The sequence below is a fragment of the Helianthus annuus genome, chromosome 3 (genome assembly GCF_002127325.2).
Source record: "Helianthus annuus cultivar XRQ/B chromosome 3, HanXRQr2.0-SUNRISE, whole genome shotgun sequence".
NCBI classification, from domain to species: Eukaryota; Viridiplantae; Streptophyta; class Magnoliopsida; order Asterales; family Asteraceae; genus Helianthus; species Helianthus annuus.
In genome coordinates this window covers 101,462,893-101,476,084 of record NC_035435.2, presented here as the reverse complement: position 1 = coordinate 101,476,084, position 13,192 = coordinate 101,462,893, and the positions used below count along the sequence as shown (strand labels likewise).

The 13,192-nt window shown below is 34.4% G+C and overlaps 2 protein-coding genes across 13 annotated transcripts; one reads left to right on the top strand and one right to left on the bottom strand.

Annotated features, from left to right (window-relative positions):
• Window positions 1–582: 582 nt before the first annotated feature.
• LOC110927884 lies at window positions 583–1,155 on the top strand. The gene has a single exon (XM_022171230.2). The coding sequence runs from the start codon at window positions 731–733 to the stop codon at window positions 929–931; it is 201 nt and encodes a 66-aa protein (XP_022026922.1). The 5' UTR covers window positions 583–730; the 3' UTR covers window positions 932–1,155.
• Window positions 1,156–2,573: 1,418 nt separating this feature from the next.
• On the bottom strand, window positions 2,574–8,456 carry LOC110929434 (carboxypeptidase SOL1-like). Of its 12 annotated transcripts, none has more exons than XR_004889621.1 (9): window positions 8,329–8,456; window positions 7,509–8,165; window positions 7,175–7,428; window positions 6,873–6,977; window positions 6,488–6,763; window positions 6,365–6,412; window positions 6,066–6,090; window positions 5,832–5,986; window positions 2,574–3,263 (listed from the first exon to the last, which is right to left on the bottom strand). XR_004889621.1 is itself a non-coding variant. In XM_035988382.1 (8 exons), the coding sequence occupies exons 3-7, from the start codon at window positions 7,301–7,303 to the stop codon at window positions 6,365–6,367; spliced, it is 381 nt and encodes a 126-aa protein (XP_035844275.1). In that variant the 5' UTR covers window positions 7,304–7,428; window positions 7,509–8,165; window positions 8,329–8,456; the 3' UTR covers window positions 5,711–6,090. The 12 variants fall into 12 exon arrangements, 5 of the variants coding, with proteins under 5 accessions (XP_035844275.1, XP_022028284.1, XP_022028286.1 ...); XR_002587086.2 differs by lacking the exon at window positions 2,574–3,263 and having other exon boundaries at window positions 5,711–5,986; window positions 6,488–6,589; window positions 6,717–6,763; XR_002587088.2 differs by lacking the exon at window positions 2,574–3,263 and having other exon boundaries at window positions 5,711–5,986; window positions 7,175–7,281; window positions 7,372–7,428.
• Window positions 8,457–13,192: the final 4,736 nt, after the last annotated feature.

Sequence of the window (13,192 nt, the reverse complement as noted above, 5' to 3'; positions counted from 1 at the left end):
CCTCATCAAATCCGATAGCTTGATTTTCGCTTGGAAATTCCAAAATGCAAACACAATTGAGGTATTTACATACTACATTTAAAAAAAAACACACAACCTTAAATTGTATAAACAATCTAGCTGTGCTACATTTCAATTGACGAAAGAATACAAACACTTTTGACATGTAAACATAGACAATACTAAATCCATTCTATTTTACATTGATAATTACATAATAACATTCAAATCAAACAAAAAATATGAGCTCAAATGTCAAACACAAATTACCGTCATCGTCTATTTCAAGACTGAATCAAACCGAAACATTCGTTACCAGTAGTAACAATACAAAAAATCGTAATCGTCATTGAGAGAAAAACATCATTTTCAAAGAACAACAACAAAAGCAAACCAAAAATCTTTCAATTACCTCCAAAAACCACATTAAAAAAAATAAAAATAAAAAAATAAAAGGTCACATGAGACACTTAACTAATACCACAAGGACTCAAACAAACATTTCACTTTAACAACATTTGAAAAAACAAACAATATAAAACGCATTCAGATACGCAACTAATTCCATAAATAGCTACTAAACCATTCAAACCTTAGGTCCTACTACTTGACAGTTTGTTACAACTCTCCTCTTTCTTCTCTCTCTCTCTCTCTCTCTCTCTAAATAATACATGTATAAAAAATATTTCCATATGTAACACAACAATTCATTTGAAATCTAGCAGCAAGGATGACGAATGGGTTTGAGAGTTTGATCCAGACGATCAAATCAAAGGTGAAGGCGTTGAAGAAGAAGAAACCGAAGAAGGTGTACATGAAGATGGATAAAACCAACAGTGTTAGGGTCGAGATCCGCAGTCGTCAAGCTCGGAAACTTATTGATAAAACTCTACAGGCTGCTGATCGTCCTGGCAAGCGTCCCATTCCTTGATTTAACAACTCTTTTTTTTTTTTTAATTTATGGTTTAAAGTTTTCTTTTTCTTGTTTGTATAATTTGGTAATCCAATATTGGTTTGTGATGAGGTAATCTAGACGTCTTAAGTTTCTTCTAATTAATTTCTTTGTCTGTTAGTAAATGCTACTGTTTTATTTTTTTTTCTCTCTCTCTCACATATACTTTTTGAAATGTGATATTGCTAGAAATGTTGAATAAATTCACATATCGCTCTCTTTAATATCTCTCTATACATACATAGATATATATTAAGAGATAGAGTGAAAAAAGATATAAAAATAAGATACATGGGTGGTGTAAGAATAGTGAAAGACTAAATATATTATGATTTTGTTTAGTATTATAGAGTTATTAACTTATTATGTAAAATTTACGTGGTTGTGTTAAATGGGTTGTGTTTGTGAAGAGTGAGCTGAATCTAACACGCACGAACTCTTATATTGTATGAATCGTTTAAATTTATATTTTTGTTTGCATATTAACATTTTTAATCCCTTTTAAATTTATTCTAAAATTATAAATTTTTGTGAATTTCTCTTTTAGTTTTTGCATTTTCGTCTAACCAACCATTTTAAGTAATAAAATTAAAAACATATTCCTGACCAGGGTCCAATGGGTCATCTATAACAATTGTTTAGCCTGGGGGGGGGGGGGGGGGGAAGGGCTTTGTCTTTGGTAGATTAGGGTTTGTAATTCAGAAAGGGGGGGGGGAGGGCTTTGTCTTTGGTAGATTAGGGTTTGTAATTCAGAAAGGGCTGACGTATTCCTGACCAGGGTCCAATGGGTCATCTACAACAATTGTTTAGCCGCGGGGGGGGGGGGGGGGGGGGGGCAGGGCTTTGTCTTTGGTAGATTAGGATTTGTAATTCAGAAAGGGCTGACGGCGTAGCTTGTTGCCTGTCTATTTTCTGTTTTTATGTAATTTGACAAGTATGAATGAAATATCCTATTGAACTTAAATTAAAAAAAAAAATATTTTGAAAATTATAAACACTGACATGTAATGAGTCACCCGTTTAGGCATCCCTCAGTTCGTTTAGCTGAATGTGTTAGCTTCTTTGGCTCGAATCAGATCCCACCCTGTTTGGATTAAACTCAAACATACTAATTTTGGGTTTGTTTAATGATTTTACACCCTTATTATGAGTTTAGAGTATAAAGCATTAGTTCTCATTTTGTTCTTGATGCAATTAAATTTGAATTGTATATGACATGGTTTAATTAAATATATATGTATATATATTTCGAGATTGAGAAATTTACAGGATTTTAAACTGTTAGCATAATCAGATTCCAATCTAGTAATTAATTTGATGCCACAAGTCTTTGTTGAAATATTATATGTTTTTGTTTATTTTTAATTATATTTGTTTTTGTATTTGGTTGACCTTTTGGTTATTAAAAGCAATTTATTATATTAACAAAATATTTGGTGAAGGTTATCGATGCCACACGAGTGAAACATGGTATATTTTGTAATTCCTTACATTTTACTAAAATTAGTTTTTAATCAAGTAAGGTCAAAATAAGACGCCTTGAAAGTCATAACAAAAGTTCCTCTTTATATCGTAAACAACAATAATGTGTGATTACTATAAAATAGTTTGTGCTTTTTTTTTTTGATCGGCCAACAAAAAATTTTTATTAATCACAAGGTTAACAACACATTAACCCAATGTTACAGCCACCAAGCGCATTACACATTCATACAAATCAAATCAAATCAAACATACACCAGTTATCCCACGTAAGCGAGATAGCCTTCGCCCTATGCTTTAGCCACAAAAATCCCATCACTTTAATCTCTTCCACCACCCTATCCGCAACTGGGCGTTTATTGTCAAAAACCGCCTCATTTCGTGCCCTCCATATACACCAAATCGTAGTTTGTACTACCGTATATAAGGCTCTTTTCCATCTTTTTGACCCGCGACAGTGAGTATGAAGTTGAAGGATGTCCTTTGCACTAAAAAAGAAGGCCGAGGAAATACGACACCATCTTGCGATTTCATCCCAAATTACCTGCGCAAAGCTACATGAAGCGAATAAATGATCTGATGTCTCAACAAATTCACCACACATACTACACAGACAAGATGCAAGCTGGATATTTCGCCTTGATAGTAAGTCTCTTGTAGGAAGCCGATTCAAGTGTAATCTCCATGTCAAAAAGTTGACCTTTAACGGGCACCAACCATTCCATAACTGCACCGACTCCTGGCCCACATCAGAACTGGGTCGCATCTGTTTTCTAAAGGCCCGGACAGAAAAAATTCCTGATGAGTCAGCGGCCCATTTCCACCTATCCTGCTAATTCGAAAAGGTTAACAGTTTAATTAAAGTATACAATTAAAAAAAGTGGTTTAAAAAATCGGACACGTTGGATCCAAATCTACAAGCATTTAAAGCATCCTAATGTATACCGTTAATAAACAGATCACGTTAGTTGCCACATCATATTTATTCTATACTTCAAACATATTCATTTTCTCTTCAGTGTTGATCCAGTTTCAAACATGTTTTTTAAATTATAATAATGACATTATATATATGTATGTATACTAGCAGAGAACCCGCGTTATGTGGCGGCGGCGATAATTTAGAACACGATATTCGTTTTCTGTTATGATAATTGTAAAGTACGATAGAAACTTTAAAGTTATCACATTCCGCTACACTCATCAAATGGGGATGTCCCACTCTCCCATCGAGTCCCACGTTCAAATTCTGAACATCCAAGCAAACGCCATCTTCAATGGGGATGTCCCTTTTCGCCATCCTCATTTGTGCTACGTCCTCTCCACGTCGTTGTCTTCTCTCCATCAGAGAAGTTCTTATGTGTAGGCAGGTGAACTCCTTAATATTAAACATGTTAAAACTTCTCTGGACCGATAAAAAGCATTAAAATTAAGCTAAATTGGTCAGAATTGTAACAACTTGGTGTAAAGATTATTGTACTGTTTTTAGGGCACCTGTTTCGATATTCGGCCAGTTTTTAAACCTTAGTTTAAAGTTAATAGCGTAGTCATTACATATGTAGATGCAAGCAAATGATATTTTTATGTGAATACCAACATCTTGGACAACTTCAAATAATAATTTATACTATCTTATATAACTAAAGAGATTATCCACACTAACAATTTTACACACTTGGAATGGGGATGATCAAAATTTTATCATTGCAAGGGATGTTAAAAATCACAGTACGAACCATGTTTAAAAGTAATAGTTGGTTCATTTCTAGGGTCTTTTTACAATATCACTAGTTATCTCAACGAAAATGATTGTAGCCTAGCATCATCTGTTGTAAAGTTGTACTTTCACATGAGTTTGAGGGTTTATGTCCCATGGTATACAAATGTATAGATCTATGAGTAGAATTAGAGAGGGTATCTGCTAGTTGTTGAAAAAGAAGTAGTTACCTCATTCTTTTTTTTTTTTTTTTTTTTGAATAAACTTTTTTCTTCTTATTTTAGATAAATTAACGTATAATAATTTACATCGAGATAGTTGGTAAACGGGCAACAAGCTGCGCCGCTACCCCTTTTTGAATAGCAAAACTAAGCCTTTTAAAAACTACGTCCATAGATCCCGGGGTCATAACATTACTATGCATGACCCTTTGAGATTTATATTTTTATACAAAAAAAGTAAGTTCCAAAAATGCATAGCCAAGCCAACCCATGGAAACCTTAAAGATCGGAGAGATATAAACTATGACACTAAATGCTAAAGAAAAAAGCTAACCTTATGAGAAATAAACACACGCGTTAGATCTCGAATAGTAAAGCAAAGAGTTGTAGTAACATCATGAAGCATTGTAGTAGACAAGGGCGTTGCACTACAAGTCTACATGAACATATCCCGAGCCTAACAAAACCACTAACATCAGAAACCACATATGAGAAACTATTTTGTGTACTAGTTTGTGTTAGCTTTTCATTCGTGTAGCACAATTTTTTCCAATCAATAGATGCATAATTGCATACAATACGCGTGTTTGGTTCGCGGAATGTTTTGAAATGTATAGAAATTGGATTTGGAATTTAAACATTCCAATTGGAATTGGAAATTTTGGAACTGGAATCTTGTTAAAATTGAAATATAAAAAGTATATCTTTCAGTTTAATATCAAAATAATATATCTAATATGTTTTATGTTTTTATTGTTACATGAGGTTGAGTGGTTTGGACTTAAAAAGGCACTAGGCTTGGAATGTTGCTGTGCTGGGCTGTTTGGCTGCTTTGGGCTTGGAATGAAGTGTAGAAGTTTGCAGTTGTTAGAAGACCAGGTTGTTATAACAACCCGGATTACCCGGATCATCTCAAGTGGATATTATATTATAGAAGTGTCCAGTATATATCAATTATTCAAGTTCATTTGTTCATCTAGAGCCTTCACTACAAAAAAAAATGCCATCTAGTGGCATGCAAAAAGTGCCACAGAAAAACAAGAAAGTGTCACTAAAGAACCTTGTGAGAATGGGCGGCACACAAAAAAAGTGCCACAAGAAGCGCTGATGCTAAAGCCTTTTAGTGGCACTTTTTCAATGTGCCGCACAAAGTTTTTAGGCTTTTAGTGGCACTTTTTTATCTGGCAGTACAAACTTTTGAGCTTTTAGTGGCACATATTTTTTGCCACAAAAATCACATCAAATTAAATGCCATTGACATTTATGATATTAATTTTAATTAATTACAATTATCATTTATTTACATTATAAAATAAAAACAAAATTTTAAAATGTAGAAATCATAAAATAATAACTTCAATTAAAAGTTCAATCAATCTTCTAAAGATTCCAAATATCTAATAACTGTAGATCTAAGTCTATTGATCAAACATTAACTAACAAGTGTATGAAAAAAAACCTCAAAACTTCATTGTATTCATGAATCTCTTTCATAATCTTCTTGCGAGTTAAATAATCATCGTGTTAACGTTTTCTTAGTAGTCATACTTCCACATCATAGTTCCCAACACTTACTACTTATTGTCGCTACATCAGCCAACTGACTTACTCAACCTGAAATTTCACAATTCATGTTAAATTGATTAGATCTGATAAACATAGCTATCAAAAGATTGGGTGGTTTATTCAATACCCCTGGTTTTCGGAATTGCCATCACCTAACATCAAAAGAATTCATGATGAGAATGTTTACCCTTCAGTTTATAATTTATAATGAGTTGAATTGAGTTATCTTCTATCTTAGACAGGTCAATTGATGAACGAAAACATTGCTAAAAATATGGTGAATGGGTCAATAGTGTCAAAAGATGCCCAAAGTATATTATTTAAGCATGCAATCTCTATTTTTTGTACCGATATAGTTTATTAATCAACTAAAATCCGCTAACTAGAAGTTACACCTCTAGATGGAGTAATAGAACACACACATACCTATAAACATGGTAGGCTCTTAGTATCTTGTTCGGTAAAAAAGCCACCCTAGAGAAAATGCATAAGTGAATTAAAGTTAATACAACACACCTTCAAATTTGTAGCATATATAAGATGAGTAACCTTAGTTGCAATCAGCGGTTTCAAAACTTGTGCCCCCATCAATTCAACCATGCTTTGAAATATAGCACATAACAAAAGTTTCGTATGATGTAAATCCATTATCTTGCATAATAAGAAAGTTTGCAGTAAAAATAGCAGATTGAAAATACTATAAACATTTGAAATTATGTGAAGAAATTAAAACGATGGATTATAAAATATATAATATTGCTTGTTAAAAGCTGCTGACCTCTTATCTTGGGTCCCATCCCATGGATAATTTGCAACAAGTGCTCCCTGGGAAATTAAAAAAAAAGTATATTTTAAAATATTTGTCATGCAAATAGGCTATATAATATATGGATACAGTGGCTAGTAAAGTTATTCAAAGTTTTAGATTGATTACCCCATGAAGACTAGCAGAGGCTGTGAAACGTATCTTTTTTATCCAATTCATGGTCGCTTTTGTCTCAGGTCGTCTTTCTGTGAGATCATCATTCATTTGAAAAAACTGCATGTAATGTCAGTTTAGTGCTTTCAACAGTCAATTACATCAACCAAAGGAAGTATTATAAAATGAAAGTGACAAAGTAAATGTCACCCTTCAAATTCTCATGGAGTAAAAAAACAGTTGGAGATTCCAACAGAATTGTAACCGAAACATTGCATCTTACAAACAAATAATGGAAGGAGCCAAGGATGAAATACCCGGTCTGAAAAATCACGATTGAGATCAACTTTGTTTGCGTTACCACACCGCCTCAATGAAAACCCGTTAGGATTCATGGACGGAAGGATGTGAGGGTGCACATTATCTACAATAAGTGTCGTTTGCATTGACCATTTACTCGTAGGTCAGAGTGAGTCAAAACTGGAAATAGGCTATACAGATCGCATGTTTTAACCTTAAAAGCAGGTTTAGCCTCTTCCTTCCCAGGCTTGTTAGACATTTCAATCGCCCACTGCGTTAGATAAAACAGAAGAAAGTTTGAGGATATTTAACTCTGGTGATTAATAAAAGCAAAAAAAAGAGAGTAATAACTGTTTTCCCCCAGCCAAACGCATCAGGAATGGCACATGTCCCACGAGCACCGAAGGGAAAAGGGCATCAAGAACACGCTGATACATGGAATAGATGGTTAGAGTATATCGAGGGTCAAACGCTCGATGATAAAAAGCTAAATTAACATAAACGTTGTATAATATAACTAATGATATCTTAACTAAATTCCCCGAATATAAACTAAATTCCGACCAATATGAGTGCGTTCACATATACAATTTGCAACTTTAGAGGTCAAAAATATCTTAACAATTAAATTTTATCAGTAACTTATGTTGCTAAGCAGGATTCATCCGAGCTTTTCGAACATAAGCGAAAATCCCACAATCTTCAACCATTGGTCCAACGTCACCAATCGGCTTCAACGGATACTCTTTCCTGGCCGTATGATAAACCAAATGGCTATGCTCAAGCTAAACTATCACCACACCTCTAGTTTTTCGCTCAACACAAACCATAACATCTGATTCTAACTGATAAATCTCTCCCGTTGTAACTGAATTCCCAAAATATATCCTCGCGTATGACTCCGCCACCACTAGCGCTACTCCCGTCGTTCCCAACGTCGACATATAGTGGACGAACTACAGTCGATCACACAAGTGCATAATTGAAATCAATACTTGGATGATGAAGCTAAGATAAATAAAAATGACGACAAATTAGGTAACCCTAGAACAGACAAACGATTGATGATAATAAAATAAATAAAAATGATGATAGTTTATGTAACCCTAAAATAGATAAACGAATCTTTGCGAAGAAGTATCAGAAATAATACGATGAGAGGAAGTATTACCGTTCAATTGACACGACGAGGAAGCTGATGAAAAAGTATTATGGTACCAGCATTGTTCAATTTGACTGAAGGATATACCAATGGATAACTGAAGGGAAATTTGGGGGAAAATAAGGCGGCCTTGAAAAAAAAACAAAATTTTTGAGGGAGGGAAAAAAGCCGCCTTGAAAAAATGGAAAAAAAAAATTGAAAATATTTTTTTTTTCATAAAACAATCGTTTGAGGGTGTTATGAGTTATGATTATGTTATTTAATTAACCATTTTTCTTACTCCATCTTGAGTTACACTATATTATTTGATTAACAACAATACTTGTATTACATTTTTTATTTAGTGACATAGAATTTAAAAGTAATAATTGAAAATGTGTGTCAAGCAAATATGGCCTACATAAAATACTATTAAGGATCTAAACTAGTGTTATAAAAGTTAAATTTATTTGATTAACAACAATACTTGTATTACATTTTTTATTTAGTGACATAGAATTTAAAAGTAATAATTGAAAATGTGTGTCAAGCAAATATGGCATACATAAAATACTATTAAGGATCTAAATTAGTGTTATAAAAGTTAAATGCCGCTAAAAGTGTGTATCAAGCAATTATGGCATACACAAAGTGCCACTAAACACTTAAATTAGTCTCATAAAAGTTAAATGTCACCGAAAGTATGCCGCAACCAATTATAGCATACACAAAGTGCCACTAAAACTTAAATTAGTGGCATAAAACATAAATGCCACAAAAAATGTGTGCCACTATATGGCATTTTTTTTGTAGTGCTTCTTCCTTTCCTTTCTCTCTCTTCAGTACGATTCAAGTTCATTTGTTCATCTAGAGCCTTCTTCCTTTCCTTTCTCTCTCTTCAGTACAACCTAGGGTTTTCTGTAAAAGCTTTTGATTCTCTTTGAATCAGAGTTTATAGAGTGTTTCCTGTTGTAGTTCGTAAGAGATTATCACTTTGATAATCTCTGTGTGTTAAGAGTTGTATTTGGTGGATTTGCGTCTAGTGTTCTTGATTCGACAGTCTTGTATCAGAATATTTCTTGAGCGTTCTATTGATTGTTTGTGATACCAGTTATTTTGACATGGTATCAGAGCCATAGTGGCTCTCGGTGTCTTCTGTTCTTCTGTTGCGAGATTGTTTAGGGTTTGGTTAGATCAGATCTGAGTAGATCTGGGTTGATCAGTGAAGATCTAAGGTGTTCCGGGGTTTCTTTAGATCTGATTGTGTTCAGATCTGATCATCTTGGCCTTCTTGGTGTTCGTGCTGGTGATAAGGGTGATATCCTAGATCTAAGGTTTGAAGATCTCAAGGTTGTCAAAAGGGTTTTTCTGATCCAGTTGGTCTCTGTAATCCTTGAAGGTTACAGGCAAACCGACGGATTCCTATTGCTAGTCTTCTGTCAGTATTCTGTAGCCCTAAGTGAAGGCTACAGATCTGACTTGCCTGGAGTTATACGCTATCAGGTGCTATTATTCCTTTCTTGAGTTCTTTTTCCTTTCCTTGCATTAGATATACTTGGTGCCGGACTTGTGATGACTGTCGAACGGGTCATGCAAAAACCTATTTAACCTAATAGATAGGGTAAGCAGGGTATCGAATCCAGAGGAGTCTGGTGGAAAGCGTTATGAATTAAGTACTGATTAACTAATTGCAAAAACGTAAACTCAATTGTTGGTTTGTTTGATTAAACTAAAAACTAAAAACAAGTTGTAAACAGTTAGAGAGAAGGTGATTCCTCCAAGTTTCAGATTCTAAGTGGATTTCATATGATCAGTTTTAACTGAGAAAATCACATAGACATGATCCAGATAGTTAATTAGCTGATTGTGATAAACGAGGACTAAGTACTTTGATTGATTAACAACGAAAGGTTATCACACGATTATCAATTGAAGATTACCTAACCTAGTCCCTATCTAATATATCCCAATTACTAGAACTCTCGGGAATTGAAAGAATCAACACTAGGTTTTAAGTAAAATCAATTGTTTATAATCAAACAAATAAATCCCTAAGCAAAAAGCATCGAATGCTTAGATTGCTAGTCTCAATTACAAATAAAAACTTAAAACAATCATCCACTTACAAGAATCCTCCACTTGGAGGAACCACAAAAGATTTAGCCGCTCATGCCGGTTGAGTGATCTTTGCAAGCTTGATACCTGGTTGAAAACATCTTTAATCTCATTAATATTGTGAGATTAATTATAGTGATATGGCTTATGAGACAACCCCCAAACATATCTCTTCGTCCAAGAAAGTCTGCGTCGAAGATGATGTTTGATATTGTTGTTCTTTCTGTTGTTCACGTGATGCCCCAATCTCCTAAGAAGAATCCCAGCCGCCAAAGATGATGATGAGTTGATGTGATGTCCCCCCAAAAGTGCCCTCCTGTTATGTCTTTCCCGTGCCCACTTTAGGGTTTTTGTTTAAACCTTTTTCTTTTAAAACATCTTAAATTCCATCCCCAAAAAGTGAATATATTTACGTTGTGTTTATTTATTTCGTAGCCTACGGTTATTGACCATAGGTTACACTCGGAATATTCTGTTTCTTGTTCTTTTTTCAGCCGTAAGCTATGCACCACCTACCATAAGTTACGTTTCACTCATGCTATTCCTTTTTTTCTAGATATCAACTTTCAAGAAATGACCCGTAAGCCCCTCAACTTCATTCATGCCCATTTTTCTTGTATGTTCAAGTTAATTCTCGACCCGAACAAATCCAGAATGATGTGATTCACTTGATTATTATTCCCGAATGTTTCGCTTCATCACCGAGCCTTTAATTTTGCCGATTTAAATGATTAACCTGTAAAACCATAAACTCTCGTAGTTATCACATTCACGTCATATAATCACTTAAAAGACACTCAAATACGTAATATAACACACTTTAACACTCTGGTTCACACTCTCCATCAATTTGTTGGGCCGGTTGTTTCCTTTCCTTGCATTGGATATAGTTGGTGTCAGACTTGTTGGGCCGGTTGTTGTTGGGACACATGGTGGGCCATCCTCTATTGCGTTATCTGTGATATTCATTACATCTCAATGTTGCATTATCTGTGTTTTTTGTGTTTGGTTCTTAGTTGTTATTTTCTGGTTTTGTTTACCTGTTGTGTTATTTGTGTTGGTAGTTCTAGGTGGCTTCCTTGACACGGCTTGCAGTGGCACCTTGAGTGACGAACCACTGATCTGACCCTCTGTTTTGGCTTAGCTTGTTTTGTGTTGTTTTGATTCTTTTTGGTGATACTATTTGTGAGTTAGTGTTTTTACTGATCAAGTATGGTTAATGGTCCTGTGGTTACAACCGGAGGTGGACTTGGTCCTAGTGATCCACCTCCTGAGACCTTAGTAAGTAAACTGGATGCAAGTGATCCGTTGTACTTGCATCCGTCTGACTCTACTAATTTGACTATTGTGTCTGCGAAACTAAAAGGATCTGAGAATTACACAGTTTGGTCTAATGCAATGTAGTTAGCATTACAGGTTAAAATAAATGGGGTTTTATTGATAAAACTTGTATAAAATCTGAGAATTAGCAATTTAAGGTCCCAAGTCATACCCGTCCCATAGACTGATACAATCAAGATTGACAATCTGACAATTAGATAATATATTTTCAAAACAACTTTTAGACTTGCCTAACTAAAACTAACATGCTTATAATACTACACACATGCCACACGCCCCTCACAATAATCACTCCTCTCGGCTTAATCAAGACTAGCGTGTAATGTGTTAGTACAATTTAGATAATAAAACTGTTTTCTTTTCTAGAGATGTAAAGTTCTTTGAAACTGTATTTCCTTTTAAAGATAATTTTTTTTTACAACAAGTTAATAATAACAGTTTTAGTGATGTAAATAATCTGAATTTTTTTATACCTATGAAAACACAAAAACACAACTTAAAAGTCCCGATGATGAAGGAAAGGAAGTTAGAGATATAGGGACACGGGAGTCATCTAGTTTAGATGATAAGGAAACTGATACTAAGGACACGACTTCTGGCGAGCACTCCAGTATGAGGGAACATGTCACTAATAGGGATGAATCTATGATACCTATACTTGAAGAACAAAATATTTCTGAGGGTAATCGTAGTGAAGAGGTAGGTGACCAAAGCCAACTCAGGAGGTCTACTAGAAGTTCTACACTACCTAGAAGTCTTAGTGACTTTATAGTAGAAGGTAAAGTTAAGTATGTATTAGAACGAGTAGTTTGTTACTCTAACTTGTCGTTGGAACATAGGTGCTTTACTTCTGTATTAGATAAAAGTTTTGAACCGAAAACCTTCTTTGAGGCTTCTAAGGATCCTAATTGGGTGTCTGTGATGAATGAAGAAATTGAAGCTCTTCATCGAAACTACACTTGGGATCTGGTTGAATTGCCTCAGGGTAGAAGTGTTGTTGGGTGTAAGTGGGTTTATAAAATAAAGTACAAGTCAATAGGAGAAGTCGAAAGATATAAGGCTAGGTTGGTAGCTAAAGGTTATAGTCAAAAGCATGGTGTTGATATTGACGAAACGTTTTTGCCGGTTGTTAAACTTGTTACTGTTAGATGTATACTTGCTATTGCTGTTGAAAATAATTGGAATTTATATCAGCTAGATGTGAATAATGCGTTCTTATATGGGAACTTGTATGAAGATGTGTACATGTCATTACCTGATGGTTATTATTCCAAAAATGAGCATAGAGTGTGTAAATTAAAAAAAAATCGTTATATGGCCTTAAACAGGCTCCTAGAATGTGGAATGAGAAGTTAGTGAATCTACTATTTGACCTAGGTTTTAGTCAAAGTAAGTGTGACTACTCATTGTTCTACAAGAAAACTGAAAGTGTAATAAT